Source organism: Calonectris borealis, chromosome 1 (genome assembly GCF_964195595.1).
Source record: "Calonectris borealis chromosome 1, bCalBor7.hap1.2, whole genome shotgun sequence".
NCBI classification, from domain to species: Eukaryota; Metazoa; Chordata; class Aves; order Procellariiformes; family Procellariidae; genus Calonectris; species Calonectris borealis.
In genome coordinates this window covers 76,152,505-76,180,032 of record NC_134312.1, presented here as the reverse complement: position 1 = coordinate 76,180,032, position 27,528 = coordinate 76,152,505, and the positions used below count along the sequence as shown (strand labels likewise).

General features: G+C 41.4%; 1 protein-coding gene across 1 annotated transcript in view; it reads left to right on the top strand.

Annotated features, from left to right (window-relative positions):
- Positions 1–27,528, top strand: part of ITPR2 (inositol 1,4,5-trisphosphate receptor type 2) — a 262,261-nt gene that overhangs the window by 77,326 nt on the left and 157,407 nt on the right. The window contains exons 11-21 of the mRNA XM_075161128.1: positions 189–343; positions 1,721–1,820; positions 1,969–2,129; positions 5,219–5,360; positions 6,077–6,235; positions 7,209–7,381; positions 9,941–10,060; positions 10,162–10,347; positions 10,977–11,228; positions 12,289–12,433; positions 13,391–13,541. Of these exons, the coding sequence (XP_075017229.1) occupies positions 189–343; positions 1,721–1,820; positions 1,969–2,129; positions 5,219–5,360; positions 6,077–6,235; positions 7,209–7,381; positions 9,941–10,060; positions 10,162–10,347; positions 10,977–11,228; positions 12,289–12,433; positions 13,391–13,541 (1,744 nt within the window). The remainder of the gene's footprint in view (positions 1–188; positions 344–1,720; positions 1,821–1,968; positions 2,130–5,218; positions 5,361–6,076; positions 6,236–7,208; positions 7,382–9,940; positions 10,061–10,161; positions 10,348–10,976; positions 11,229–12,288; positions 12,434–13,390; positions 13,542–27,528) is intronic.

The following is a 27,528-nucleotide window of genomic DNA, read 5'->3' as shown; positions in this document are numbered from 1 at the left end:
GTCTGAGACCCCATGTGCCTGGGGCAAAGTGCATCCTTTGTGTTACACACCCCAAAGCCAGTCATGGTACATTCTTACAAGAATGTAAAAAAAGAAAAGTACAATTCAGTTGTATTACCTGTCCGCAAGATAATTGGAGAATTTATAATGGGCCCTGATGCAAGCAAATAACCCTTATGCCTAATCAGCAGAGAGACGGCGACCTTCCTGCTTCAAAGAAGAAACGCCAGGCAGGGGAGAAGATTATGTATACTTTGGTCTCTGTGCCACATGGAAATGACATCGCATCTCTCTTTGAACTGGATGCCACCACTCTTCAGAGAGCTGATTGCCTGGTTCCAAGGTAAAAAAAAAAAAAAAAAAAAGGCAAAAAAAAAGAAGGCATTGACAGGGTTTCTTCCTAGCATTATGCTGGTGAGTAAAGCAGAAAAAATCAAACACGAGCAAGTATTATCCTTCAGTTAAAATTTGAGGAGTGTTCATGGATAAACAAGGGATGTATAAAACATGATACTGCTACTGTGACTGGGTAAAATAATTATAAGGATAAAACAAGTGACACTTAAAGAGAGTCTGTGAAGAGAAAAATAATGGGCTAAGTATTGCACAGATATAGATGAGGACAGAATTGAGCCCTGTGCACTGTTTGAAAAAACTGTACTGTTATTAGATCTAACTGAATTGTTCCCAACAAAATAACGTGTATGGTGAACTGGGCTTCTGTTTCCCTGACAGATCATGATGCCACTGAACACGTTTGTTATTCAAATGAATTCAGCAAGTGGCTTCTGGGTTTTAATTGTGAACATTTGAAATTTCAACTGTGTTGCTTAGCTGAGATTGGCTAGATAAGTCACACAGTGTTGGTTGTGACTAAATGGGCATGCAGACACTTGGGGCTAGTTGTTATGAGGGTGGATTTTAAAGCTGGGTACCCGCAAATGCTGATGTATGCAGCTTTGAAGTGTATTTGCTATGCTAAGTTTTGCCAGATAATTTGCTTACTTGAATACTCAAAGCCCATCAGCCTGAAAGGGAGAGCGTGAATGAAGACCACAGTGAATATATTTAAAAAGTAGAATTCAGAGTAAAAATTGTAATGGATTTCTCAGCTCTGCTTTTTGATAATACCACAGATTATCATATGGAAAGAATTTAGAAGAATCTCATGTCTGCTCTTTGTTCACTTGATTTTCAGTTGAGAACTGGTACTGTAAATGCTTGCTCCCTGGAACAAGGGTTTGCAGATCATAATGGTGAAGCTGTGAAACCATGGTCAGTTTTACTTTCTGGTTTTTGTGCTGTGACAGGTTGAAAGGGTTCGTTACTTTGCAGAAAAAAAAAAAAAGAAAAGAATTGGTTTTATTAATGAAATGTATTTCTATTCAGATGGGATTTTATAATACCTTGCTTTTTAATTTTTTCTTTAAGGAATACTTTACTCCTAGGCTTATATAAATACTTAAAACCAGCATTTTGCATAATCCCAAGATGCTGTTTGTTCTTGTTGCAGCTCTGTTCTGGGTAAGAAAGAAGGAGACAAGGGAACAGGGTTCTGCAGTATCTTTTAGGTCTCCCTCACCCTTTTATTACGAGCGGCTGGTGTGACTCATGCCCTCCAGTCTCATTGTCATGGTCATGTGTTGCATTGCATCCCACCTTGCCCACTTTAGCTCAGGACTGCTCCATCTAACCTGTGGTTTGCTTTGTTCTCCTTTAGGAACTCATACGTCCGACTGAGGCATTTATGCACTAACACTTGGGTCACTAGTACCAGCATTCCAATAGACACTGATGAAGAGAGGCCTGTGATGTTAAAGGTAAACACATGTATCTTGGGGTTGAAATCCCAAACGCATTCCTGAAGTTCTCTACTGGTGATCTCACTTCTAACATATAAAATATGCATAATAATTAGGATAAAGGTAAGAGAATTGCTTACCCATATTAACCCAAAAACTATTGCAGATTGGGACGTGCCAAACAAAAGAGGACAAGGAAGCTTTTGCCATTGTATCGGTTCCTCTTTCTGAGGTCAGAGACTTGGACTTTGCCAATGACGCAAACAAGGTTCTAGCATCAACTGTTAAAAAGCTGGAAAATGGAACAATAACGCAGAATGAAAGGAGGTTAGTAAGTTTTTTTTTTTTCCCCTCCTATATTGGTGTTTGATTACTCATGACATTATGACATCTCAGTAATGTGTAAGTTAGTAACATCCATGTGGACAGAGAGGCAGTTGGGAGAGGACACTTCAATGTCGAGCGTGCCAGCCTGGGATTAGGTTCCATCTCTGTCAGAGCGTCCTTGCTGCACCTCAGGCTGGTCTGTGTATCTCATCTGTAAAATGGGGGTAAACAGCACTTCCCCAGCTCACTGGGTAGCTCCCTGGGCAAATGCAAAGTGTTTGTCTTCATTTCTTTTGATAAACCACGTCTGAGCTGTAATATGGGGGTCCGTTGCATTTGATTCTCATGTACGAGAAAGCCATCTCTACAGTGGGCAGCATGACAGGACTCTTGATTCGTGTGGCGTTCACTGTACCACACATTCATGCTGCGAGAGCAGTAGAAAGAGGTTTCAGAGTGACCGAGATGCTGCCCCAATAGTCCCTTTCTTTTCTTATTTCTATTTTTCCCTGTTCTCTTTTCTTATTTTACATAATTTTGGTGTTTACCCTTTATATTCATCCGTGTTTCAGCTGAGGCGCTATTAGAATGTCTGTTCTTCACACCCGCCCCTGAATTAAGGGATTTTGTTGTACATTGTAGCCAAATATATCCCACTGCCAGTGATGTAGTTCGCTATTTGTTTTCAGCTGTCTGTGGTTAAACTGAATATTAGACAGCATGTCTGGCAGTGTTAATTTGTAACTTCTATTCCACCATGCATCATATACAGCTTTTGGCTGAAAATGTTAATTTTTGGTGATAAAACTGAGTTTTTGCTGTAGGTTTTCAGTAGCAATTAGACCAGATGGTTTAATATCAGGTGGAGGATTTATCGTAACAGGCAGATCTGTAATGGCCTGGGCGTTGGTACTCAGCCTTGAAAAGCTGATGGGCCATTTCATGCTTGTGTTGAACCAGAGAGGGATGCAGCATAATCAAGATGTGACATCCCCGTATTAAGCTTGCACTACTGTGTCACTGCAACCCAGTATTGTCAAGTCTTGATGTTGACAGACTGGTACAACACACATGTAAAACATTTCAGAGTGGTTTCAGAGTAGTGCCATTATTTGTTTGTTCCTTTGATTTCCTTTCGGGAAAAAAAATCCTCTTTTCCCTGTCTTACCAACTTCCTGCTTAGGTAAGTAGGGGTCCCAACAGTTTATTCCTGGTTGCTCCATCCTACATCTGCCTTTCTATTTTTTCTGTTGGGAGGGACCTTCCTGTTCTCCACCAGTGGGCTGAGACTTTTAAAGCTAAAGCTCACTCGGAGGGTTTAGCTGAACAGCCCAGCCCTCTTGTGGGTAATGGAAGTTTTGTGTCTAGCTCCCAGAGATGACTTTGGAAATCTATTGGGCATCTTCCTGCCACTTCCATAACATGCCTACAGGTTTAGTAATTATAGATGAGATGTTGTCCAAATTCAGATGATGCTTCCCCAGGGTAGGAGACATGCTGGGTTTTATTTGTAAAAGTTTGCAAGTTCTCTTAAGGGAGATTCATTGAAATCCATGGGCATCTGTACTTCTCTCTGTGCATGCCTGGCGAGGTATGTTAGTAACAAGGAGGCAATGACCACTTTCTTTTTGCATTTTCTGAAGGTAGGAGAGAAGGAATTACTACTGCCTCTGTCCTTTTTAGCACTTGCTTCTGCCAAGTCTTCCTTTGTGTAGCAAAGGAAGAACTCCCACCCAAGTTGGGTGGGAGTGTTGATCTGCTGGAGGGTAGGAAGGCTCTGCAGAGGGACCTGGACAGGCTGGATCGATGGGCCGAGGCCAACTGTATGAGGTTCAACAAGGCCAAATGCCGGGTCCTGCACTTCGGCCACAACCACCCCAGGCAACGCTACAGGCTTGGGGAAGAGTGGCTGGAAAGCTGCCCAGAGGAAAAGGACGTGGGGGTGCTGGTTGACAGCTGGCTGAACATGAGCCGGCAGTGTGCTCAGGTGGCCAAGAAGGCCAGCGGCATCCTGGCCTGTATCAGAAATAGCGTGGCCAGCAGGAGCAGGGAGGTGATCGTGCCCCTGTACTCGGCACTGGTGAGGCCGCACCTCGAATACTGTGTTCAGTTTTGGGCCCCTCACTACAAGAAGGACATGGAGGTGCTGGAGCGTGTCCAGAGAAGGGCAACGTAGCTGGTGAAGGGCCTGGAGCACAAGTCTTGTGAGGAGCGGCTGAGGGAACTGGGGTTGTTTAGCCTGGAGAAGAGGAGGCTGAGGGGAGACCTCATCGCGCTCTACAACTACCTGAAAGGAGGTTGTAGCGAGGTGGGTTTTGGTCTCTTCTGCCAAGTAACTATCAATAGGACGAGGGGAAATGGCCTCAAGTTGCGCCAAGGGAGGTTTAGGCTGGACATTAGGAGAAATTTCTTTACTGAAAGAGTGGTCAGGCCTTGGAACAGGCTGCTCAGGGAAGTGGTTGAGTCACCATCCCTGGAGGTATTTAAAAGAGGTGTAGATGAGGCCCTTAGGGACATGGTTTAGTGGGCATGGTGGTGTTGGGTTGACGGTTGGACACGATGATCTTAGAGGTCTTTTCCAACCTGTATGATTCTATGATTCTATGAAGGATGGAACAAGTATAGTCATTTTTCAATAGTTTCTTGGGTCAGTAGGGAAATAGTCTAGTGGCAGAATGTTTTTATTCCTCTAGTGAGTCCATCACCTTGTTTCATGGACCCATGTCCGTGATAAAGTATAAAAATCCTTCCTAGGCTGCGTAAGAGTGTCTTTCTACTGTTCATGGGCCTTGAGGCCAGCTGGTATAGATTTTGGATTTCTGAATCCTCTGCATCAATCCAGCATCCTGTATTTTTCTCCCCTTTTCCCTCTGGTGGTTGTTTAATGCCTTGGTAAACATCCCTGTGATGGATTTAAGCCTCTGCTGAACCAAGGTCTGGAATCCTTAAGTACATGTCAGACTTAACTGCAGTGATTGAAGTTCCATTGCGCTAGATAAAGCTTGTTCTAAAAGGTGATTTTCTTTCTTAATGAATCCTAGCAAGTGTTGAATGACTGTATATAATAATGATTTGTCTATTCATTCTAGGTTTGTAACCAAGTTACTGGAAGATCTCATTTTCTTTGTTGCTGATGTGCCTAATAACGGGCAGGAAGTTTTGGATGTGGTCATTACCAAGCCAAACCGGGAACGACAAAAATTAATGAGGGAACAAAATATATTGGCTCAGGTATGTCCTGCTGTATTAATAACTTGCTTGTATTTACAAGCAGATTGTAGGAGAGAGTGATTTGAGAAAATGCTATTTTTAGGTAACTTGGCTTATGCCACGTTGGGTTTGTGTCTGGTTGGATTGGATAGATATGACACTACTTAGTCAAGGCTCACCTCTTGGTCTGTGAATCATATAGAAGCACGAGGGGCCGTGTCTCATGGCTGTTAGTTTCGTGTGATTCCGATGACTTTTAAGACTACATTTGATAGCAAATTGAAATTTGAAACAAGCTTGCAACATGCCCCCAATCCTGCAAGTGTTGCCCATATAGGAAAAATTCTGATGCCCTTACGGATCCCTGACTTTGTACGAGGGCCAACTTGCATGTAAATCAAAACTAATATTCTCTTTAAGTAGCCTACTGAAATAAAAAAAAAAAAAGCGACAAGGGTGAAATTGGACAGCAGCCAGTATTGTCCTCCTTCTTCATCCTTAATTTATCCAAAGTAAAGCCACTTAATTAACAATGTTTAAAATTGGGGATAGCAGTAAAGAGAAAGCAGTGTCAATCAAGTTGGTGGGAAATGTAAAGCTAACTGCATAAAGCTGTAATGTCTGAGACTATGCCCCCGCTTGTATTTGGTCATATGTAGGACATTTCCATTGACTGCTATAAGTTAAGCAAAAATCTGGGTTTGATTTTCATTCTCAGTGTTTTTGATTTTGAACAGATATTTGGCATCCTCAAAGCTCCTTTTAAGGACAAAGGTGAAGGATCGATGCTGAGACTTGAAGACCTAGGAGACCAGAGATATGCTCCATACAAATACATGTTAAGGTTATGTTACAGAGTTCTCAGACATTCCCAACAGGACTATAGGAAGAACCAGGTCAGTGGTATTCAAGATAATTTTTCTTCCAATTTCTATAATTATATATCCTGGGTTTGGCATCGCTCTCCGCATCTACAAGTGGGATTCTGTGGTAATGGTGAAAGGACTGGGTTTTTATGTAGGTTAGTAGTAAGAAGTTACTGTCATATACTACCTCATGCTGAGGAACAGTGTTTTTGTTTTGTAAGCATTTGTATATGAATTGAATGATCAGCAATGAATATCATAGGTTCACCTTATACTTTCACAGGCTCAGACTGAGATTGGGTTCCACTGCTTCATTCATGAGCTTTCTGTTATTAAAATTATGCTCTTGGACTCTGGATTATAAAGTGGGAAGTCTGCAACGCTGTCTGTTTCCGTTGCTTAAATATTCGTAGAGGGATGGCAGTGAATCGGACCAGAGATTATTCTATCAGGTAGCCGGATTTCCCACTGCTGGAGACTTCCCGTGAACAAGAAGTACTTCAGAACATGGCGTCAAATGCTTTGCACATTGCAGCGGGGAAAAACTGCGCTAACTTTATAGGACTAAAGGGACTAGAGATAAAAGATTGAACTGCTATGTGTGGCTTCTTTGTTTTCTTTCTAATGCTTTACAGAAATATTTCTGTCTTGGAAGGAGAGAAAGGGAGGAGGGAAGACTCGGGAAAGAAAGCTTCTTAAATGTTATAAAAACCTTTTGGTTTTTCATTTTAAAAAAATTGGTTGCCATTTCTTGACTTTTGTATATATTGTAATGGATTCATTCCTTTGGTTTATGAAAGAATAAGAAGAGCTAGTCACCCCTAATATTGAATCTGTTTCTTGGGATACATATTTTACGTGTTCAGATGTTCTTTTGTTCAGGCCAGTTCAGAGAGGAAAGTTTTGAGGGTTATTTTGGTTGCTAATTGAGCTGGATGCTTCTGGTTCTAAAATAAAAACATTACTGCTTAACAGGTCATCATGGGAATTTTCATTTTTTCAGGAATATATTGCTAAGAACTTCTGTGTCATGCAGTCCCAGATTGGTTATGATATTCTGGCAGAAGACACCATCACAGCTTTGCTGCACAACAACAGAAAACTGCTAGAGAAACACATCACCGCTAAAGAAATAGAGACATTTGTTAATTTACTCAGGAGAAATCGAGAGCCAAGGTTTGAAGTGGTCCACGTAACATTCTTTTTCTGTATTGATAGGCTTTTATATTTGCAGTAGCTGTTAATCTGCTTGCTATTTGTTTTTTTGTTGTCTCTTTCTCCCAGCTTAATTTTTTTTGACCTGGCAGACACATGTAGTGTCATGCTAGAAAATACCAGAAATACCTGTAATGGGATTTGACCATATCTGCATTTCAGAACTAGAGCTTACTGAAAAGCAAGGTTTATACGTTACAGAACACTTCTGAAAATTTGCTTTTAGTTCAGATTGGGACAGAGAGAAACAAACAGAAATTTTTATTTCTCATAACTCTGCAGCTCCTGTGTGAAACTGCCACTTGCGTTGGTTCCCCTGCTAATAATCTTGGTGGAAATTACACAGATGTCAATTTTTCTACACTTTTATTAATACCAGTTTTCCTGCAGGTCCTGTTTCCAGGTCAGACCTGAAAGGGGCTTAGGACAGTGAAGATCCCAGTGAACATGTGTTTTAAACCAGATCTTGTTCCAAATGAAAAATTCTGGCCTTGAACTTCACTCAGTTGGAAATTTTTTTTTATTAGCTTTAGGTCACAATATAAAGGAAATGGATTTTTTTAATGAAAAATCTATCTATTTTTTTCATTGGATTTTCAGTTGTAAAATTACCGAAGTAATACAAATATAAGAAATTAATGTACTGAAGGCCAAATAATGTCTTCTGTAATTGTGAATACCGTTTTTCTGTTAGCGATTAAGGATATTGCTCAAGGCCCTGGTGCTTCAGTGCTTTAATTATTCTCTATATGTATGCAGCCGTTTTGTCTCACTCTGTAATCTCATTGCCTCTCCCATGCTAAACTGTATTGGGTTTGGCCAGTACTAAGAGGAAACCACATGACATCAGCTCCTTCTCAGTGCTGAAGGGTCCTAGTGTTTATTGACAATCTCATGTCACTTTTTTTTTGTGGTGGAGAATGTCACAGTATTTGTTGCATAACTACATTGTGCAACTGCTGTGTATTCACTTCTTTAAGGCTGAAGTCCAAGAGCAATAAATGTTTGAAAAATACACCTTGCCAGGATGGTGCAATCTGAACAGTAAAGGCTTGATCTTACGGCACTTATTTTCAAGGAGAGTCTCATTGACTTTTGCAGCACTGCTCGTGTGAGTAAGAATTGTGGCAGTATTCTCTAAAACACATGAGCTACAAAATATAAAACCGTCCTGAGTTTTAGCTCCAACTAGGTAACTCCTCCAGAATTCTATGTAATTATGTGCTGTTTACTTAATATTATCTTTGTGATGCAATATTGCTGTGCACTGTTAATTACCTGTTGCCACAAAGCTTCATTTCAGCGATGGGTAAAATTGTTCCTAAGTGTACCCTAAAAATGCTTTCTGTACTCATCCCTTGCAGTTCCCAGGCTTCTGTGGGGAGTGCGGTCTGTGCTAACACCGAAATGATTTTCTGATGCCCTCTGGTAGGATGATCACCTGTAGAGATTCAAACTATTGGATCCTTGAACGGCTGATAGTAGATGGTCAAATTTTTTACCTGTATTTCTAAGGAAATGGAATATATGATCTGTGTGTGTGTGCCTGCTCATATCTTCTCCCCCACCAGCTCTTGAGCCTCTTGCCCAGTTTTAGCTACATTTGCTAGAGGAGCGGTGGGCTCAGAGATACTCAGTTCCTACGAATGTCTTGAAAAGAAGCAGCTACATAGAGGGAAGAGGCCCTTTTTCTATTCCGGTGGGGCAAAGGCTGCAATATGGACTACTGTTAATACACACAGAGGAATCCATGAAAGAGGGACAAGAAGCAGATACCTAGTGAATGTCCCAACTGCGAGGAAAGCCTTAGCCTGAACCTCATTAAACATCAGAAGACCTAAATTTGAGAGAGAAATTCATAGGAAACTGATTTCCATGCAAAGCTTTGTTTTTTCTGCTTTACGTGGAATGACCTCCTTGAATACAGAGGTCCTGTCTTCAGGTCCTGCCAGATATTCACTCTTCACTAATTGTTGTCTGAGTCACTTCAGAGATTTTAAAAGGCATCTTTAAAAGGTGGAGGTGTGGACTCCTCCAGTGCAATGGAGTTCCTCAGAGGGCATGCAGCGATCTCCAGCATGAGTAACATCTCCTTGCTACTTGGGTTAGGGAGACGAGTGTCACCCCCCATCACCTGATGGGGAAGATGGGTGAGAATGTGTACTCTTGCTTTTGGTTCCTGACAAGGACGAGGGCCTTTAGTGGACAGCCTAAGGCTGCTCTTAAGTTCTGGCACAACTCTTTGGCTTTTGATTTGATGAGAAGTGTCACACTTGGGATATTCTTCTTTTCTCTCCCTGACTGATTGTTCAGCACCATTCAGGGTGGCTCTCAAAGCTATTACTCATCTTTATCTATTGTGAGTTGCAATAGTACGAATTGGCAAATTCATGTTGATAATCTCGGAATATATGCTCCCTTGAGCATATCAGTGTTGGATGCTAGAGATTTGTACTGCAGTGTTTCTCTGCAGTATTTTGAGTCTCATGTTCTGTTGCATCTGTGTTTTTTTGACTGCAGATTCTTGGATTATCTGTCGGACCTGTGTGTATCGAACACCACAGCGATACCAGTAACTCAGGAACTCATCTGCAAGTTTATGCTCAGCCCAGGGAATGCTGACATTCTCATTCAGACCAAGTGAGCATCCGTAATAGAAACATACGTTTTTATTATTTGCTCCGTTGTTGTATTTGTGGCAGTTTGCTAGTGGCTCCGTTGTGAATGATTTGTGTTTGCAGGCTGGTTTCGACACAAATGGACAATCCATTGGAATGCCCAGTCATCTCGGATGACATTGATGAAGAGGAAGTGTGGCTTTACTGGATTGACAGTAACAGGGAGCCTCATGGCAAAGCCATCAGGCATCTGGCTCAGGAGGCGAAGGAGGGCACAAAAGCTGATTTAGAAGTTCTTACCTACTACAGGTAAGACTGCTTATTCAAATGGAAGAAAATATAAACTCTCTGAAGAGCCTGGTGCTGTTCTTATCCACTTCGTTTGCCAATATCAAAAAAGGAAACCAGGTCATGCCAGAAACGGCGATTAAAAGTTTGTTTTGAGTTTTTCCTGTAGGAAGCATCACAATCTCTGCTGTCAATTTGAGACAGATCTTGAGTTTCCTTTGCTCATGACAGGTCTTTGTGTCTCTTTTTCATTTTGCCTCTTACCTTTTATTTATTGGACTTTATTTTTAAGTTGTGCTGCCGTGGAAGCAAGGCATGCTCTGAGGAAGGAGTGTCCTGAGGATTAGAGGGGAAATAGGATCATGGAACAGTACCTTACACTGATTGAAAACAAACAGTCCAAATGCTTCAGCCTTCCATTGAACACGTCCTTTGAGTTTCAAAGGGAGCTCAGTCTTCACGGGGGCTGGAGCCTGATGTTAGCATTTTTAATGGCAAGTTGATCTCTTGCTTAGCAAAGTCACTCTAGTTATTTTTCAGGATTTGTATCAGAAAGGCTGACATCAGGCTTGTAAAGTGAGATTCTGAGGTATGTTATTTCATTTCCAACTGGTTTATTTGAATACTATATGTTATTAACTTTTTTTAAGGTACCAACTGAACCTCTTTGCAAGAATGTGCCTGGACCGCCAATATCTCGCCATTAACCAGATTTCTGCACAGCTGTCGGTAGACTTGATCCTACGATGTATGTCTGATGAAAGCCTCCCTTATGACCTCCGGGCTTCTTTTTGTCGGCTGATGCTACACATGCATGTGGACAGAGATCCTCAGGAATCTGTGGTACCTGTCAGATATGCCAGATTGTGGACTGAAATTCCTACTAAGATCACGATTCATGAGTGAGTGGAAAGTGTTTCAAACTAAAGTACAAAAGCATTTTATAGTGGTTAGTCTCAGAACAAAATGGCCGTAGATGTCTAATGTCGACACAACATGTATGTGAAAAGGTATTTTGTTGCAGTGCACAGAGCTATTAATTATTGCTACTCTTGGAAACTTCTATGGGTAGCTTTACATGGAAATATTTCAATTTCATTTTTCACTGTGTTCTTCTAGGGAACAAGCTGGGGAAAAATGGAATGGCCTTTCCTCAGACCAATTGAACTTGAAGTAATCCAATTGTGTCTAACATTGCAGGTTTGCTAGGCTAGAACTCAGTTTTATACTTCAAGCTCAACTGAAAGCCACAGTTGGAAAGCCAGAATTTACAGTTAGGTACAGCTATTGCCCCAGAAACAGTTTACAGAGGCTTTGGCCTCCATCCAGAAAAGTACTTAAGCATGTGTTAAATTTAAGTGTGGGAGAAGGGCCCATTGACTTCAGTGGAAACCCTCTCCGGCTTAATTGATTTGATGGAGCAGCGCCACTGGGCTAGACCCAGACAGGGAGTATCTGGCTGAAGAAACAGAGGAAGAAGTATAGCAGTGCAGCAGATGGTTTTGCTTCTGTTAGTGTGATGAAGGACTGTTTTGACATATACAAAAAATCAGTCCTAGCTGGTGGCGCAAAGGAGGAAGGTGACTGTCCCGAACTGCTTTCCTGATCTGCTGCCTTCGTTGTGGAAATAGTAAACTCTGGCTGATGGGCAGAGAGGACAGCTGAGACTTAGTGACTTACTGAATTGCCACAGCAAGATTTAAGAGTGCTATCTGCCAGAACTGTAGTATTTTCCTGTCTCTGTTATTCCTGTTCACTGCAACCCTTCCTGGTACTGTTGGAGGGAAGGTTTGTGCATCCTCTTTGCGTATCTACGAAAATCAGCTGACCTCTACCCCTTCTCCTTACAGAGAACTGACAGTAATTTCATAGCATTGTGATTGGTTTGTTTTTTCTTTAGTGACAGCTGACCCTGATATTAGAGGTGTTTAATTTTCCTTCCTTCTGTGCCTTGCATTGTAGGTATGATTCTTTCACAGACTCTTCGAGGAATGAAATGAAGAGGAAGTTTGCGCTAACCATGGAATTTGTAGAAGAGTACTTGAAAGAAGTTGTAAATCAGCCTTTTCCTTTTGGAGACAAAGAGAAAAATAAACTTACATTTGAGGTACTTCTCAGCTATCTGGGCCCTACTTACAGTATTCCTCCTCATTTCAGATAAGTTGACATTGGTTCTTTCAAAATAAAGGTAGTTGCAGAATAAATGTTGGTGTAAAATGTCCTAAAGAAGCACCAGTTCCTAATTCCAGTGTTCTTGGTGATGACTGTTACTGCAGAAAATAATATTACCGTCTGCTGTCAAACAGCTGTATTTTTTCCTTCCTTCTTCTAAGATGGTTGCATTTCAGCAGCAGGAGGGGAGAGATGTGTGTGGGTGAATGGCCATACGGCCTTTTTCTTCACATTAGTGAATTAGCATGCAGGGATTCTTCAATATAAGTAAGCACTATTGTCTGTGTAAGATATGACACTGAAGGAAATACTCTGAATAACCTAATCCTGTGTTTTAAATATTGTTTGAAATTCCTGACAGAAACTTTAGATCGGCCTAAATCTTCTAGATTCAAATAACATTGAATAAAGGGGAAATACTTACAGCTTTTATAGTTTTTCCTCCAACCTACCTCCCAAGCTTTGTTGCACCTGCCTCTGGTCATCTGAAATTACGTCGGTTCAAACTTACCACGATCGTCTTACTCTTCTTCTGACTTCCATCTTCCCCACAGCTGCTGCCTCTTTAAACAATTTCCTGGAGTCTGTCTTCTCGGTCTTATATATTTTCCCAGAAGCAATTGTATCCTTTCAGGCCTTCCTAAATCTCATGTTGGTTTTGCTCTCTTGTAATTTGACTGACCAATTGTTTTGTCTAACTCTAAAAAATGTTTGATGTCACTGGCCTTAGTCCAAGGCCCGTTTAAATCAGTGGAAAGACTTGTACTAATTTGAATGCACTCTAGATCTGGAGGTCTGTGAAAGCTGCTGTGTGAAATGCAACTGTATTGCACAGCCGAATACCACAAAGGTTGCCGATACTTCCTTCATTTTTAATTTCTTTTTCTCATAGGTGGTACATCTGGCTCGAAACCTCATATACTTTGGCTTTTATAGTTTTAGTGAGCTTCTCAGACTGACCCGGACGCTGCTGGCAATTCTAGATATTGTTCAAGTTCCTATATCATCATACTTCGAAAGGTTGAGCAAGTTTCAGGATGGAGGTGAGAGAAGCAGCAAAGACTGTTATTCCAGTGTGTAATTCATTATTTAGGTTCGAAATAATTTATGGAACATCTCATTGATCTGTCAAGGTTCTTTATTCACAGATAAACCCACCTACAGGAATGTATTGCAGGATACATTAAGATGATCAGCTAAAAAGGAACCTTTTTGAACAGAGCTGCAGCCTTCATGACTTGTGGTTACTGTGTTGGTGCTGCTGCTCCTTTGCTTGTTTGGAACTGAACTTTCAAATCTGGATCTAAGCCTCAGCGTCCCTTGTGCTGAACATCCCAAGCAAGTGTAGATAGCATTTGCCTGGGCACAGCGATTATGATGGCTCATACGTGGCACAAGTGTTTATTAGTCGTCTTAGCCCTTCACTTAAAGAGAGAGTAAGATGTTACTGGTTCCACAACTGCAGAAGCACCAGATGGAAGAAGTCCAGATGAGGCCATTCTCTGCATGTGTTTGTCAGTTTAGAATAAAAAATATTCTAACTATTCTAATATTCTAAGAATTTTCTATTAATATTCTAATATTAATATTTTTAACTCAGACTAGAGTGCCTGTCTGACAACCCCAGGACAATACTGTATGTCCCACTGCCTTTTCGACCATGGCTTAAAACTGGGTTGAAGAATGAAATGCCAGGAAGGTGCTGAAACTTAGCAGTTTAGTTTTCCTGTGTGCGTGGAAGGGAGATGTGACAGTCATGTGGGCTGAGGGTCCAGGAGACTGGCTTTTGGCAAATTCTGTTTTAATGTGTGGCTGGTGTAAGTATCACTGCACTGCCAGCTGGCCCGCAGCACCAAAAAGGATGAGCTGTCTTGTTTGAAACAACAATTATTTTGTATTTTCTCTGGGAGGCCTTTTCCCAGCCGTGAGTTTTCCTAACCATCATTTTGCTCAGTCACGCCTACAGATGCACTGCGTGAGTGTGCCATCCTTCATAGCCTTTTTCTTCTTTGAGGTTCACACGCTCTGGAAAAGTGCAGACTGTCATTGTCATCTCCGAGCCAAGAAGTCTCGTGCTTGGTTCTCTTGATCTTTCCTCCATCACTGCCAGTACACTTTACTGAAAACCCCTGAAAGTCTTTCCTGCAATGCTGTGCACACGAAGGCATGCTATAGCTGGCTGCAGTTCTTCTACAGCACTAGAGAAAGACTGTATGTTCAGACACTGTATGTTTTCCTTTTTTGTCCCTGAAATACTGCATGGCAGACTCTCTTCCTAAATGGCTCTGGACGCAGTCTGGCTCCAGATAAAATCTTGGCATATTGGCAAGATGGAACATGCAGATGTGGTTCTTCCATTTAGTTCTCTCTCTCTGCTCAAGTCTTTAATCCTGGTTATACATCTCATTCAATGTTTTTACTCACCTTCATCACCCATAAAATTGTGTTTCATCCGTAATTCCCTTTTATTTCTGTTGAAGGGTTTCCTTTCAGGCTATATAGGAGAGGAAAGAACCATCCATTAAATGCAAGCAGACCTGCTCTCAGTTATACTAATTTCCAGAGCAATTCCATGCAAATCAATGAATTTACTCTGAAATAAATGAGTGTGAAGGAATGCAGAAAATGTCACCACCATGCAAATGGAAGCTCAGTAGCCTTGTTAGTAACACTCAACCATTGACTGGAGCCTTGTTGGAAACTTTTGTCACACATTTGTTCTTGTCTCACATTCTTTCCGCAAAAATGGCACGGAACAAAGGTGGGATTTTTTTGTGTATCTTTGATTAGCTTTGGCCTTCATACAGATTCTTTAAACTTCTTTCTTGGCTGTAGTTATCTCCATGGATGTTTATCTTTTAAACACTGGACCAGTTCAGGTTAGGATGTGACAATCCACTGATGTTCTTTTGGAAATGATCTGTGGGTGGGTTTGGTTTTTTTTCCCCTTTTCCTGCTAACTATCCAGCTAGAAAGCCCATTGCTTTAGAGAGGGTTTTATGCTAGCTCAGAACTGTTGTCAGTTGTGTCTGCCATCTTAAGGGAGGCCAGACAGAGAGATATTGGCTGTGCTGTCTAGGCTTAAAAATAGGCATTGAAATTTTGTTGTGGAGAGACGGGTGTTCTTATGTTGAAGCAGCTGTAAGACTTGCTGGAGAGGCCTTCTACAGTCTTTAACAAAAGAAAAGGATATCCATCTTTGGATGGTCATATCTTGTCTTCAGCCTCCCTCTTCTTTTCTGATTGACAGGTCATAAAACACTGTGCATAAACTGTGCATTCACTTTGCAGTTGAGACAGAATGATCCTGAATGTTTAATTGCTATGCCCAAGCATCTTAGCATTCCTCCTTCTTTCTCTGGAGGTGCATGCTTACCGACCCATGGACAGCATTAGGCTATGAAGATGCATATGTCACAAGGATACATAATTTAGAACCAGTTTAAGCAGTTCTGTAACTCCTAGTCACTATTTTTGAGCACCCGGCTCACAGAACTTCATGTCCCAAGAACATATTTCATGTCTGGAAAACATATTACTCAAGCAAAACAGGGGAGTACTTTTCATTAAGAAAAACCACACAAAACCCAGTCAGCATTGACTTTAGTTGCAGATGAAGATTAGAGAGGGAGCTCAGGAAGAAAGCACCAGGTACTGTAGTTGCTGACATTCTGGAGACAACTGCTGTGGCTGAAATACCAGCTGTTTGTAACTTCTGCTATCTTTGTTTCCTGTGGAAGCCTGCTGGTGAGGAATGAATCAGATCATAGGGGCAGGAGTTTGGCTGGCATAAGTTGCTCTAGTTCCTGGGGCTGTGAGAGTTTGTGTCAGCTGAGTATTTGGCTCCACTCTTTTTTTTCTTTCCCTCCTGTTTTTTTAAAAAAGACTTTTGTCCTTTAAAACCAGCGCTGTGGTTGTCTTGCACCCACATCCTGATTGTGTCCTTGCTACAAGGTAGTGAGGAGGTTTGAACGAGGCCCTAAACACACAGAGCCTTTGATCTGCCTGTGTGCTCTCTGCCTTGCTGGGTATCACTTAGCCGTAGCTGAGGTGTGATGTGTCCACACTGAGCTAGAAAGAGCCGACCTCCGGGGATTTGCTGGCTTGTGCTGTAGTGTAGTTGGCTGCTTCTGTGTCCAGACTTCTTAGACTTGTGCGTGAGCCCACAGTAAGGTGCAGAAAGTGCTTATCTTTTTTGTCTGAGTGGTGGTGGTGGTGGGCTGGAACTTCTGTGCCTCTGCATGTGTCGGACTGTAGCTGATGCCAAGGATAAGTAAGTCCTGACCTGAGACTGGGCTTGAGTCTGTGTTTGACAGGGAGACCTTGCTGTATTAGGGTTGCTAGAACAGGCCTGTGTATGAGATGATCATGTGTCTTAATGACGTTCATGTACCTTTTTATCTTCTGGGGGAAAGGGAAAGACCGGGGGTCTGATTCTACAGTGCTTTGCATCTTGTGCAGTCACTTCTACCCAAACAAGTTTGACCCCAAGGGTACTGAAGTTACCTAGGTCCTGTGGAGTCTGAATCCAGCTTATCCAGGATCCACTAGGGATCCTGAGGAATGAACAGGCCAACAGAGAAACTGGTCTCAGGAATTTCATCTAGATCCCCCCTCACTCTGACAGTGAGGATTGTTCACCAGGCAAAGCTGTAGGTTTTTCAATTTTATAGTACTTCTAAGATTGTACATCAAAGGTTCTCCTTCCCCTTTTACACAGATATCCTCTCTCTCTGTTATAAAACTGAGTTGTTGAGAACATGTTAGTTGCTTTATCAATTACCTGTCTTGGCTTTTTATTGTCCCTTTTAACTTACAATACTGATCTCTTAGGCTATTAGGTAAAAATGATTACAATAGAAAGTAACTCAGCCTGTTTTTTTGTGGTTTTTGAAAATATGTTGGCATTTTCTAAAATCAGGATGATTCGTTGATTTTTTCAGAAAGTGTTTTCTTATTTATAACTTCCATAAAATACAGACAGATGGATTGTTCCCTGCCCTCGTTCAGGATGGTGGGAGCCCTCCCTCCTGTCAGTTAGGAGTGAGGGTGACTTCTTCCTGTCTTTAGAGGAGGTTGGATTCTGCTCTCCCATATCTCTCCAGACCGTAGCAAGGGTCTCACTCCACAGCATCCTCTCTGGCAGGTCCAATACTTGCAACATTCATATCATACCTTTGAACACAGAGCATTGCAGGTAGGTGTCCCTCCACACATTATTGCTCTAGGGATGTGCAGGTTTACACAGCTTCTTTCTTAAGGAAAGTTAGCTTCCCTGAGTTGCAAAACTCATTACGTTGATGTTCTTTTTTTAAAAAAAAAAAAAGATCAGATTGTATCTGTTGTGATTTTGTGTATATACTGTGAATGTGTGGAAGTACATTACTAGTTTTGGAGATTAAAGAAGTTGTGGGGTTTTTTAATCCATCCAGTCAGTGATCACAAATGTCTAGGCATTAGCTTTAATTCAGTAAGAACATGTATTTCATACTTTGGGCTTAGAGCTTTGAAGTGTAGCTCTAAAACCCAGTTTTGACAAACGCTGAAAGCCAGCCATGATGCCTGGAACTGATGGCTTAATGGTATAAACAAGTGTGTTTAAATGTTATCAAGCACTAGGGGCCTGATCCTGTAACTCTAATATAGGAAAGTGCTACTATAGAAGAGGTCTATAGAAGTTAAGCATTTTGAGTAGGATCTATTTATTTTACATGATAGGTCTTGCATTTTAGTTTTGTTAAAAAGTATTGATTTCTATGGGAAACTCTGTGCTGAATAAATTTGGGGACAGATAGGGTATACTGCCTTTCCATTATTGACATTGATTCGTTCCAGGTCAGTAGCAACAAAAGCTTCCAGCATCTGATTCCTATAATGTGGAGTTGTAGGGAACTGGTGAGCTTGGGTCTTTACTGGTTTGGCAACTGCTCCACATCATGAAATCTGTAGTCATGATTTTAGGAATGCGTAGAAATATATTAATGGTGGGGGGAAGAATGAGCTGGGTCTCGGCTGTGGGAAGCCTGCCTGGAGTTGCTCACCTCAGAACTGAAACAACCAAATGTACAACCAGCAATCTGGAGTCTTCTTCCCTGTTTAATATTTATTTCTTAAATAGACCCCCTTATTTCAGTAAAACCACTTGCTAAGTAAGGAAGTATATACGACAAGTGTTGAACTGTTGAAGCAAATCTGCAAAACAGGATATATTTTTAGGCTTAGTGGAAGTTGCATGAAGACTTAATTAACCTTTTACCTCAGGATGTCCTTTTCCATCCTTCGCTTAAATTTTGACTCACGTTGATGGCTGAGGTAGTCCTTGATGTTGTGTGCGAGTTTCTCTATATTGGTTCTGCAAAGATTCTGAAAAGAGCCTTACGTTGTTGTTAATGTTATGCCTTACTTCCTTTTAAAAAGCTTGATTTTAATGCTGCTGTCAGTTACCTTAACTAGAATTAAATTAGCGTGCATGTAGTTTTCAGGTGTGACCTTATTTGATGAGGACAAATTGGGGAAAGTTGGCTAGAAACATTTGTGAGATAGGATCCTGGAAAAAAGAAAAGATGTATATTTTTGGACATTCTTCTTACCTAGATAGCATCCTAAAAATGAATTGACTTGAAAATGTTGCAGCCAACTCTTTTTTTCAGTGTCTTAACTTTGAATCATTTTTTTGAGGTTATTTGAAGCTTTTTTCTGTTCCTTTTTTTCCCTTTTAGATTCTAAAAAATATGGGATTTACAAAATATACTACCTGTATCCTAAAGAGGCATTTTTTTCTTAAGGAGAAAGTGAGGACTTCATTTAGTAGTGCTGTCATTCTGGCACCTTTCAAGAACATTCTAATGTCTTGCAGTTTTAATTAAAAGGTAAAGTCATTGCTTTCCTAATAAGTGCACCCTGCTGTATCATTCCAGAGTCAGGAGCCAATCTGCCTTGTCCAATACTGGTTATTTATTCTCTGTGAATTAAAATGCACATCTTTCTGTAGGTGCGATTGATCTTTCAAATAGCTGATTTTAGTCAAACCATGCAGCTACAGCATATGTCAGGTCTGAAAGATGAAATGACATGGTAGTATTAGCAGGCAAGCTACACGTTCGCCATGCAGCTCAGTGCTATTTAGTTAATGTTGTTTGAGAATGAGAATAATGACATGCAAGGAAATACATCCTTGAATTTAAGCTGCATATGTCTTGGGAGCAGCTCCACAGTGCTGGGCACCAGTTTGAAAATTGGTGGGGACAAATGTAGGTTGTCAGTAGAGTATGTCTTTCTCTCAGGAGCTTTATGTAAATGACTACAATTTTCCTGACCCAGTGTCCACTGACATCAGTCTTTCAGCTCCCTTCGCTTCCACAAAGGAAGGCTATGCTCAGTCTTTTTGAAAAACGTTTTAAAAACTACCTATAAGCTCTGATTGCTCCTGCCTCTGTCATTTTCACATGAAATGTGTTGCTCATGACTGGCTCAACAGATGCCTCCTTTTACCTATTCAAACTGGTAGCCAAATATCCCAGCTCCTTCATGTTATGTCTGGGTCGTTAGCTTGGTAGCATATCCCTCCTGTAGACCGAAGGGACTAAAGGTCTGTCCATAGTGTCCTGAGATTGTGGAACACTTCTTTGAAATGTGTCATGAAGAGTCTAACCCCTGTGTCACGCTGCAAGCTTTGCTGCTTTGCTGTGATATAACCCAAAGGATTCGACCCTGGCAGGGGCCACAACGGGGAAGCCCTCACTTTCTCCTGAAGACTTCAGCACTGGTGGGCTACCATCTCTCTGCAAAGGAGTGCTTGTACATCAGTGTGTCAGGGGACTCTCCTCCAGTCTTCTGCTCCTTTGATATATTCTGATAGTCTGCTTAGTCCCTTAGCTTCAGCTGAGCAAGAAGATAGGTAGGGTTTTCTTCCAGCCCTCTTGGCTGCAAGTAGAGATGCGTACTGCTTAGAAGCACCAGTAGTGAGACCGCTGCTAGAACAGGCATGAGAACAAGGTTGAACCTGCCATTTCTACTGTGCCTGTGGGTCCTTTGTGCCTCTGTGACCAAGAAGGACCAGATTTCATCCAGGACTATTAGAAAAGACTATATTGTTTCTCAGCCTCGCATCCATGTCTGTTAGCTGCTCTTTTGCCTAGTTAGCAATTTGAAATATCTTCTTGAAGGCCTACTTTGATTAGCAGAGCTAATGAGGCAGTGGCTGCCTGGCAGACTGGAGCAATAATTTATGCCAGCGGTTTACAAAAAAAGGGTTACAAGAGACAAAAGATTTAACCCTTAGGAAAGTTAGCTGTGTTAGTCACAGATGTCTATAGTGAAGCAACTGCCGTTCAGTGAGAAATATTGTCAGACCAACAGGGAGGTCAGTCTGAGAGTTTAATTCTCTGGCATGGACCATTTCTCTTTCCTCCTTATTCTGTCCCTCATCATGAGGCCTGTGCATTAATGTGATTCCAGAGACCATTGCTCTTTTAGGAGTCGATATCGTTTCATAGATGTAACTTGGCTAGAAGGCTTGATTCCCGTGATGCTTTTTACTTTTAAGGCCAGCACACTGATGTATGTATTTTTTCCTTCGTCTAACGTCCGTGGCATGAAAGCTGTATTTTTGACACTGCTTTGTGGTTTTGGGGATAGGCAACATCAACAGAACCTGCAGAATGTCAGGAGAAGGTGAAGTTTGGTGGAGTTTCACCATGGCTGGGCAGCAGTGAGTTTGTGTGCAAAAAGGGAGGGCTTGTGGATATACTGTAGGTAAACGGAGGCTGGGGTGGCCAGATTCACTCGGCGGGTGGGTAGCAAATGTATGTGCATTGCATATTGTGGGTTTTTTTGTTTTGCCTCATTAGTTCTGAGGGCTGTAGAAATGGCCTCACCTTCTGCCCTTAATGTCATGCATTAGGTTTTCTGTGAGGCTTACCTGAGGTCAGCTAGTTATTGAGCAAATAAAAATGGTTTAATGAAGAAATAAAGTGTGATTCTTGGCCTGTTTATGGTAGGTTCTGCAGCCTTTATGAGCAAATTCTGTAGAAAACCTGTAAAAATTAATACCTCTTTCACAAACAGAGTTGTAAGGCTTAATGCTTCTGGCAAATAATATATAGCTCTAAAGGGTTTGAAATAAAATGTGTTCCTTTAGGTACTGAAGTATTGTTGTTATATGTCTTAAAAATGGCTATAACTTTTCACGCAGAAAAATTAAATTGCATGAAGCAATGTAACCAAATCAACAAAGGCAAATAAATGTAGAGCTAAAGCTGCCATTGGGTTTTTAATTTAGCCCTTGGTAACTAGACATTGCTGCGCATACGCTTCCCTGCCAGAGGATCCCCAAGGATTGGCAGTGTTGCATGCTTTAAGGTGGTGCTGAAATGTTAAGAAGCTCATGGCGGAGCAATAGTATAGGTCTCACTGACATCCACAAAGTCAAGGCCGTTTGGAGTCAAGGCTCCTGCTTCAGCAGTCATTGGGAAAGTGACTTGCTGTTGTAAGTACAGTCTTAAAACCTGGTTGAACACACCTACACTGAGGCACGGGTTGAGACAAGGTCAGACAAGGTTTTTGCTAAAAACTGACTTTGATGATGGTAAAAGTTTTGGCCTTTCAGCAACATGGCTGATGTCTCCTAATGTAGCAGTGAGCTTGGCAACCAGCCTAAAGCTTCCCCAGCACACTGGCAAAATTCAGTTTTGCCTCGGTAGGGGCTACAGTTGGTGAAAGTTAATTTCACAGGAGAGAGTGGCTGAGGAGGACTGAGAAGGCTTTGGGACTTCATTGGGTTGTGGATGGGGAAGGAGGCCTGAAGGACTGTGGTGAAAGAAGTTGGCATGACAGGGAGGGGCCAAGTATGTTGGTAGCACATGCTGTCTGGCTTGTGCCCTGCTACATTGGAAGGGAATTGTTTTCTAGGAGATGTTCGGAAGAAGTTGAAGCATCAGGTGTCCTAGTCAAAAGCATGCTTAGGTTTGATGACATTGGAGAGTTGTCTCTATAACTTAATAATTACAGAGACAATGCGAGAAATGCCACATTTTTGCAAAACTTTTGATTTGTCTCCTTCCCCCCCCTCCTTTTTATATAAGCAAGATTGAACAATGTATTGGGCTTTTATGAACAGGTTAATGAAAGTTGTTGGAGCAGTGGATACATGTACATTTGTCTTTTCTGGTCATTAAGTACCAGATTTTTGAAGAACCCATCATATGTCAGCTCCTGTTTAGGTACCTCGTTTCCAGAAACATTGAGCATCCAGCTTCTCCAGTCCCTAATGAGAGCTGTTGGGTGTTAAAATCCTTTTGAAAATATAGGCACTTTTTTAATTTCTGAGTGGGGAGATGAGCATTGTGGAAAACTGTTTGAGCTAAAAATGGCTGAGCAGTTTTGAAAATTGAGTCCTGGGAATCCATCTTTCCTATATCTGTATTGAGAAAGACTGAAAAATAATGTTAGTAAGAGCAGACTCTGTCCCTCTGTGGCAACTAGGGACCAGATCAGATGCGTATAGTTAATTTTTAAATAAACAAGGCTGCAAGTCAGTTCCCTGGTGTCTTGGGGATATCTGTGGAGTAGAGGGCTACTCATCGTACGGGTGTCTGCCAGCCTTTGGGGCTGTCCATTGTGTATTCACATTCAGCTGCCACACTGTTCTCTGCACTGTTTGTGAAATACCTACAATGTTGTGGGTACTGGAGAGCAACCTGAGGATGCTGCATAGCAATTGGCTAGGAACAATTTGAAGAAAAGGCATGAATTGCCAGCTGCCTTTGACAATTGTTTTTCTTTCTGAATATGGTATTTTGTCACTTACCATCCATACCGTATTACGTAGCAGATTGTTGTTTACTTTTATATTCTGCTTTTAAAATTTTTGCAAACAGTAAATGACTTATCAAGAAAATATGTTTACGTAGAAAATAAGTGTCAAATTATCCACTGTTTCGATTACTTGCGTGGTTGTTATTTTTTCCCATAATTGACTCCTCTGAAAAGTCTTTCTTCTCCGAAAGGCTGCTGTGTTGTCAATCGTGCCAAATTGTATGAGATTACGTGCTACAGTTTTGTGACAGAAACTGATATTCATTAGGAAGTTGTGATCACTGTAATGAAAAGTAATGAAAGGGAGATGCACAGTTGTCTTTTCAAAACATGACAAGCATTCTCTTCTTTCCTCTTCTTTCAGTGCCTGTCAATCTGCAGCTCCTTTAAATTACCACCTGTGTGTATGGTGATTTCACTCTTCCATTGGCTAACCTTGTGAGACCCTACATTCAACAGGAGGCATTTCTAATGGGTCCACTCCTTGTGAAAGGTTCTTGGCATCCGACTTGTCTTGGCAAAGGGAGGAGCAGAGAGGAAGAATTGGGGAGAGGAAGGGAAAATTGGAAAAATGGAAGAAGATTCATGGAGATTGCCTTGATTTTTTTTCCTCTATGGGTCAAAGTCACAGCCTTGAGCACTTTTGCAGTGGTTTGCTGGTGAGAGAAGTGGTTGGTTGCACACACTAGCACCTTACAACATTGCAATGACTGTTGTCTCCCTGCTACACTTCTCAGCCATAATGTAAATGTTAATACCTTGACCTCAAAGACAACAAATTATGGACGTCAGCAGGTTAAGGGTGGTGGTACCATATGAAGGCATAGCTCAGGCTTCTCTTCACTTATCTCTAGCAAAATGCACACAAAAGTAATCAGGGTTCACATCTACTTGCTATCTCTTCTGATTTAGCTCAGTTAGCTAGCTGAGGCAATAAGTTAATTTTTTCTTGGGCATTGGTATTCAGGGAGCACTTTGGAGCTGTAACTATGATCAGAGCTCTGTTATTTTAGTCATTGTGTGCATACGTTCTAAGAACTTAAATCTCTTTTATTGAGCCAGTGTATTTTGTCTTGCATTGTTGCAGGCTTAGCTGACATGCAGTCAGGCACTTTTTAAGCCACAGTAACCTTTCTGCATGCCTTACCTCAGAGACTCATACCCTTTCCTGCTGAGATAACTGTATTAAAGCCAAGAGAACACAAAAGCATGGCAAGAAGAAACAACTCACTAGCAAGAGTGCTGCTGGCCCCTGGTGTTTGTGAGCCACAGATTTAAATCCATGCTTAACATGGTCTAGACTTCCAAGGCTGGATAGATAACACTGGGCACCGTGAGTGCTGATTACTGGGGGATCTTTTGGAAGAGAAGCTGCTGCCCACTCTTTATGTACATGAATGATCCTCATGGCTTCTTTCGAAGAATAGAGCAGTTCCTCCCAGTGTTGAGACCCAGGCTGCTGTTTCATTTGCCATGCATAAATGTCCTGGTTGACTGCTGTCTATTCCTAAGAGATAGTTACATTTCATCAGCACCCTACAAAACATAATTGTTAAAATATCTTTTCTGAATTGCTCCCATTGCTGTATTATTTTCACTCTGGGAATGTTCTCCCCAAGCCTGCTCTGAGTTAATTAAAAATAATAGTCAGCATCACGCAGTTAGTTAAAAAGTTTTCCAAGATGGGTTTACCCATGAAACCTTGTCTCACTGCTGTTATTGACAGAAATAATGCAGTATTGAGTCACTACCCATTTCAGCTGTAAGTACTAAATTGGATTAAGTAGACTTTTCTCTCACTAAATCCTTTCCTATGCATTAATGAAATACAATTTGAAATGGCAGTGATAATAAGTACCACCTTAATCCTCCTTTGCTTTCCTGCCTCTTGTTGTTTAGATCAGTCGCGTGAAGGTCAATAGTAAAGGAACGTTGTGTACAGAGGGTTTATCCTTGTTACTGATGCTGTTGGGAAGCAGCTTCATAGCTACCGCTCACTGGTTTGTACCATCTTTTACCACTGGTGTTCTGTGGGTAGAGGGAAAGGACAGCAGTCATCTCATTTCTTTTTATTTCCTAAATACTTTTATAGGGTCCATCATCACGTTAGCTGAGTGCCTCCCAGTCTTTGTTATATCAGGCCTCTCACTGTCCTTTTTAGAGATGGAGAAATTAGTCTCCTCATTTATGAAGGTGGTCCTGAAATGCAGAGAGAGTGACTAATTCCTTGGTCGCAGAGTTGAATCCCATCCCCTGCGGTGCCTGTGCAGCACCTCAGGGATAGCTGAGAAATAAGCAGGATGTACGCCCTAGGCAAAATCCCAGCGTTCTTTCTCCGAGAACATGAGGTCCACCCAAGACGTTGTCTGACTCCTTGTCTGAAAGACACTACCTTTTTTGTTAACTTTACACCGAGTAGACTTGTCTTGAGGGGTGGGCGGGAACTTTTCAAGATAAAGTGGAATTCTTCTCACTCATTTGGGACAAACTGCAGTTGTGTCTAGTTTTCAAGAAGAATATCTTCTGGACTTGTGTTAGACTTAAGTGGTTTAATTATCAGCTGGTAATCCCACTGACTCAATTTGTTTTATAAAGAATTCCTGAGCTTTCCAAATAACAGTGCCTCTATTTATATTTACCTCTGTACAACTGAGTGAAAGGGATTTTGAAAACATGTGAGGGAGAGGATGATGACTTCTCAACTGAGATGTAGAGCACAGGGGTATTACAGGCCACAAAGTGGCTGCACAATCTATAGGTCTTGTTGTGGGGTTATCAGTCAGCATTAAGGAGAGGAAATTATGAATGAGGTCATTTATTTCACGGTTTGAAGATGAAGAAGATGCAAAAAGTCAGCTTAACTGAAGCTACTTTAAGGGTTGAAGGCCCTCCACTTAGTAATCTAGCTTTACACGGGTGTACTGAATGACGGTCAATGCAAATAAATGTTTAGCACTACCATACTATGTTATTCCCCAGCTGTTTTGTTTGATTTGAAAGGAAAATGCACCACTTTCATTTTGCAGCAAGAAGGATATTTGGAATGATTTTATTTGCTTTGTGCTGGTGCAAGCAGTTAGGAGAACTTTCTATGCCTGCCTAATGTGAGGATTTAGCCCCCAGTTTGACTAGCTTTTTTTCCCCTAACATCATGCAAAGTCAGAAATATATTTTTTCCCCCGCTTTGTAGGGACTTGAAGTATTATTTTCAAAAAACCAATTCAGACTGATTGCACACCAGACTGAATGCCGAATGGGACCTCAAACGTGACACTAATCTGCCTCATTCACTTTGAAAAAGCAAATTCTTTGTATGTTTTCCTTTTAAAGTCAGGGCTGAAGGCAACCTCTTTCCCTGCATGCAGTACTTGAGCTCTATGGATTGAAGAAAGAAGGGCATAAGAGGAGGATATTGCTAACAAAATAAAATATGGCTTTGGCTTTTTACAGCAGATTATCTGGGAAGAGGGTCTTTTCAGTGTGGGTAAAACTTGTCAGTTCATGGTGATTAAAGTGTACTAAAAGACACACATGAACTGTTCAGGCTTACCTCAGCAAAGCTACATTTCCTCCATTCTTTTGTTTGCCTTTGGTGTAGTCTAGGTCTTGGCACTCTTTCTGTGAAGAGTTGCTGTCATTCCCTTCCTTTCCTGCATTCATTCACATCTGTGCTTTGCAAGAAAGGAAACTAATTCATGTAGGTAGGTAGCATGATACTCTTGTTCTTTCTTCTCCCCACCTTTGGAAGAGGATAGTCATTGATTCACTGAGATGCTTTTCATATCAAAATTCACTATAAAGAAAGACCAGTATAATCCATGGGAACAGATGGTATTTCTTGGTAGATTTTGCTGAACTGGCATCAGTGATAGCTACCATTGCAACTAGACTGGACTGAAGCTTTTTGCCACATGAGTGTAAAATTAATTTTTCTCCTAAATATAACTTATGAAGGGCACTGTGAATTACAGATAGTAGTTTGACCTTCAGGGCAGCCTTCATGGCATGACCTTCTCCTGGGACATTTTTGAAGGGAGATGGTTGGCTACTTGTCAGTTGGCTTTGGTTTGTGGCCTGTCGTTTGGACCACATACAGAGATGGATCAGACTTGCACAGCCTCAAATCTTTATTCTCTCTTAGTGCGACACGTAAGATACTTGGATAGTCTCCTTCCAGCTTCTGCAGTGCCAAAACCAACCTTACTGTCAAGTGCG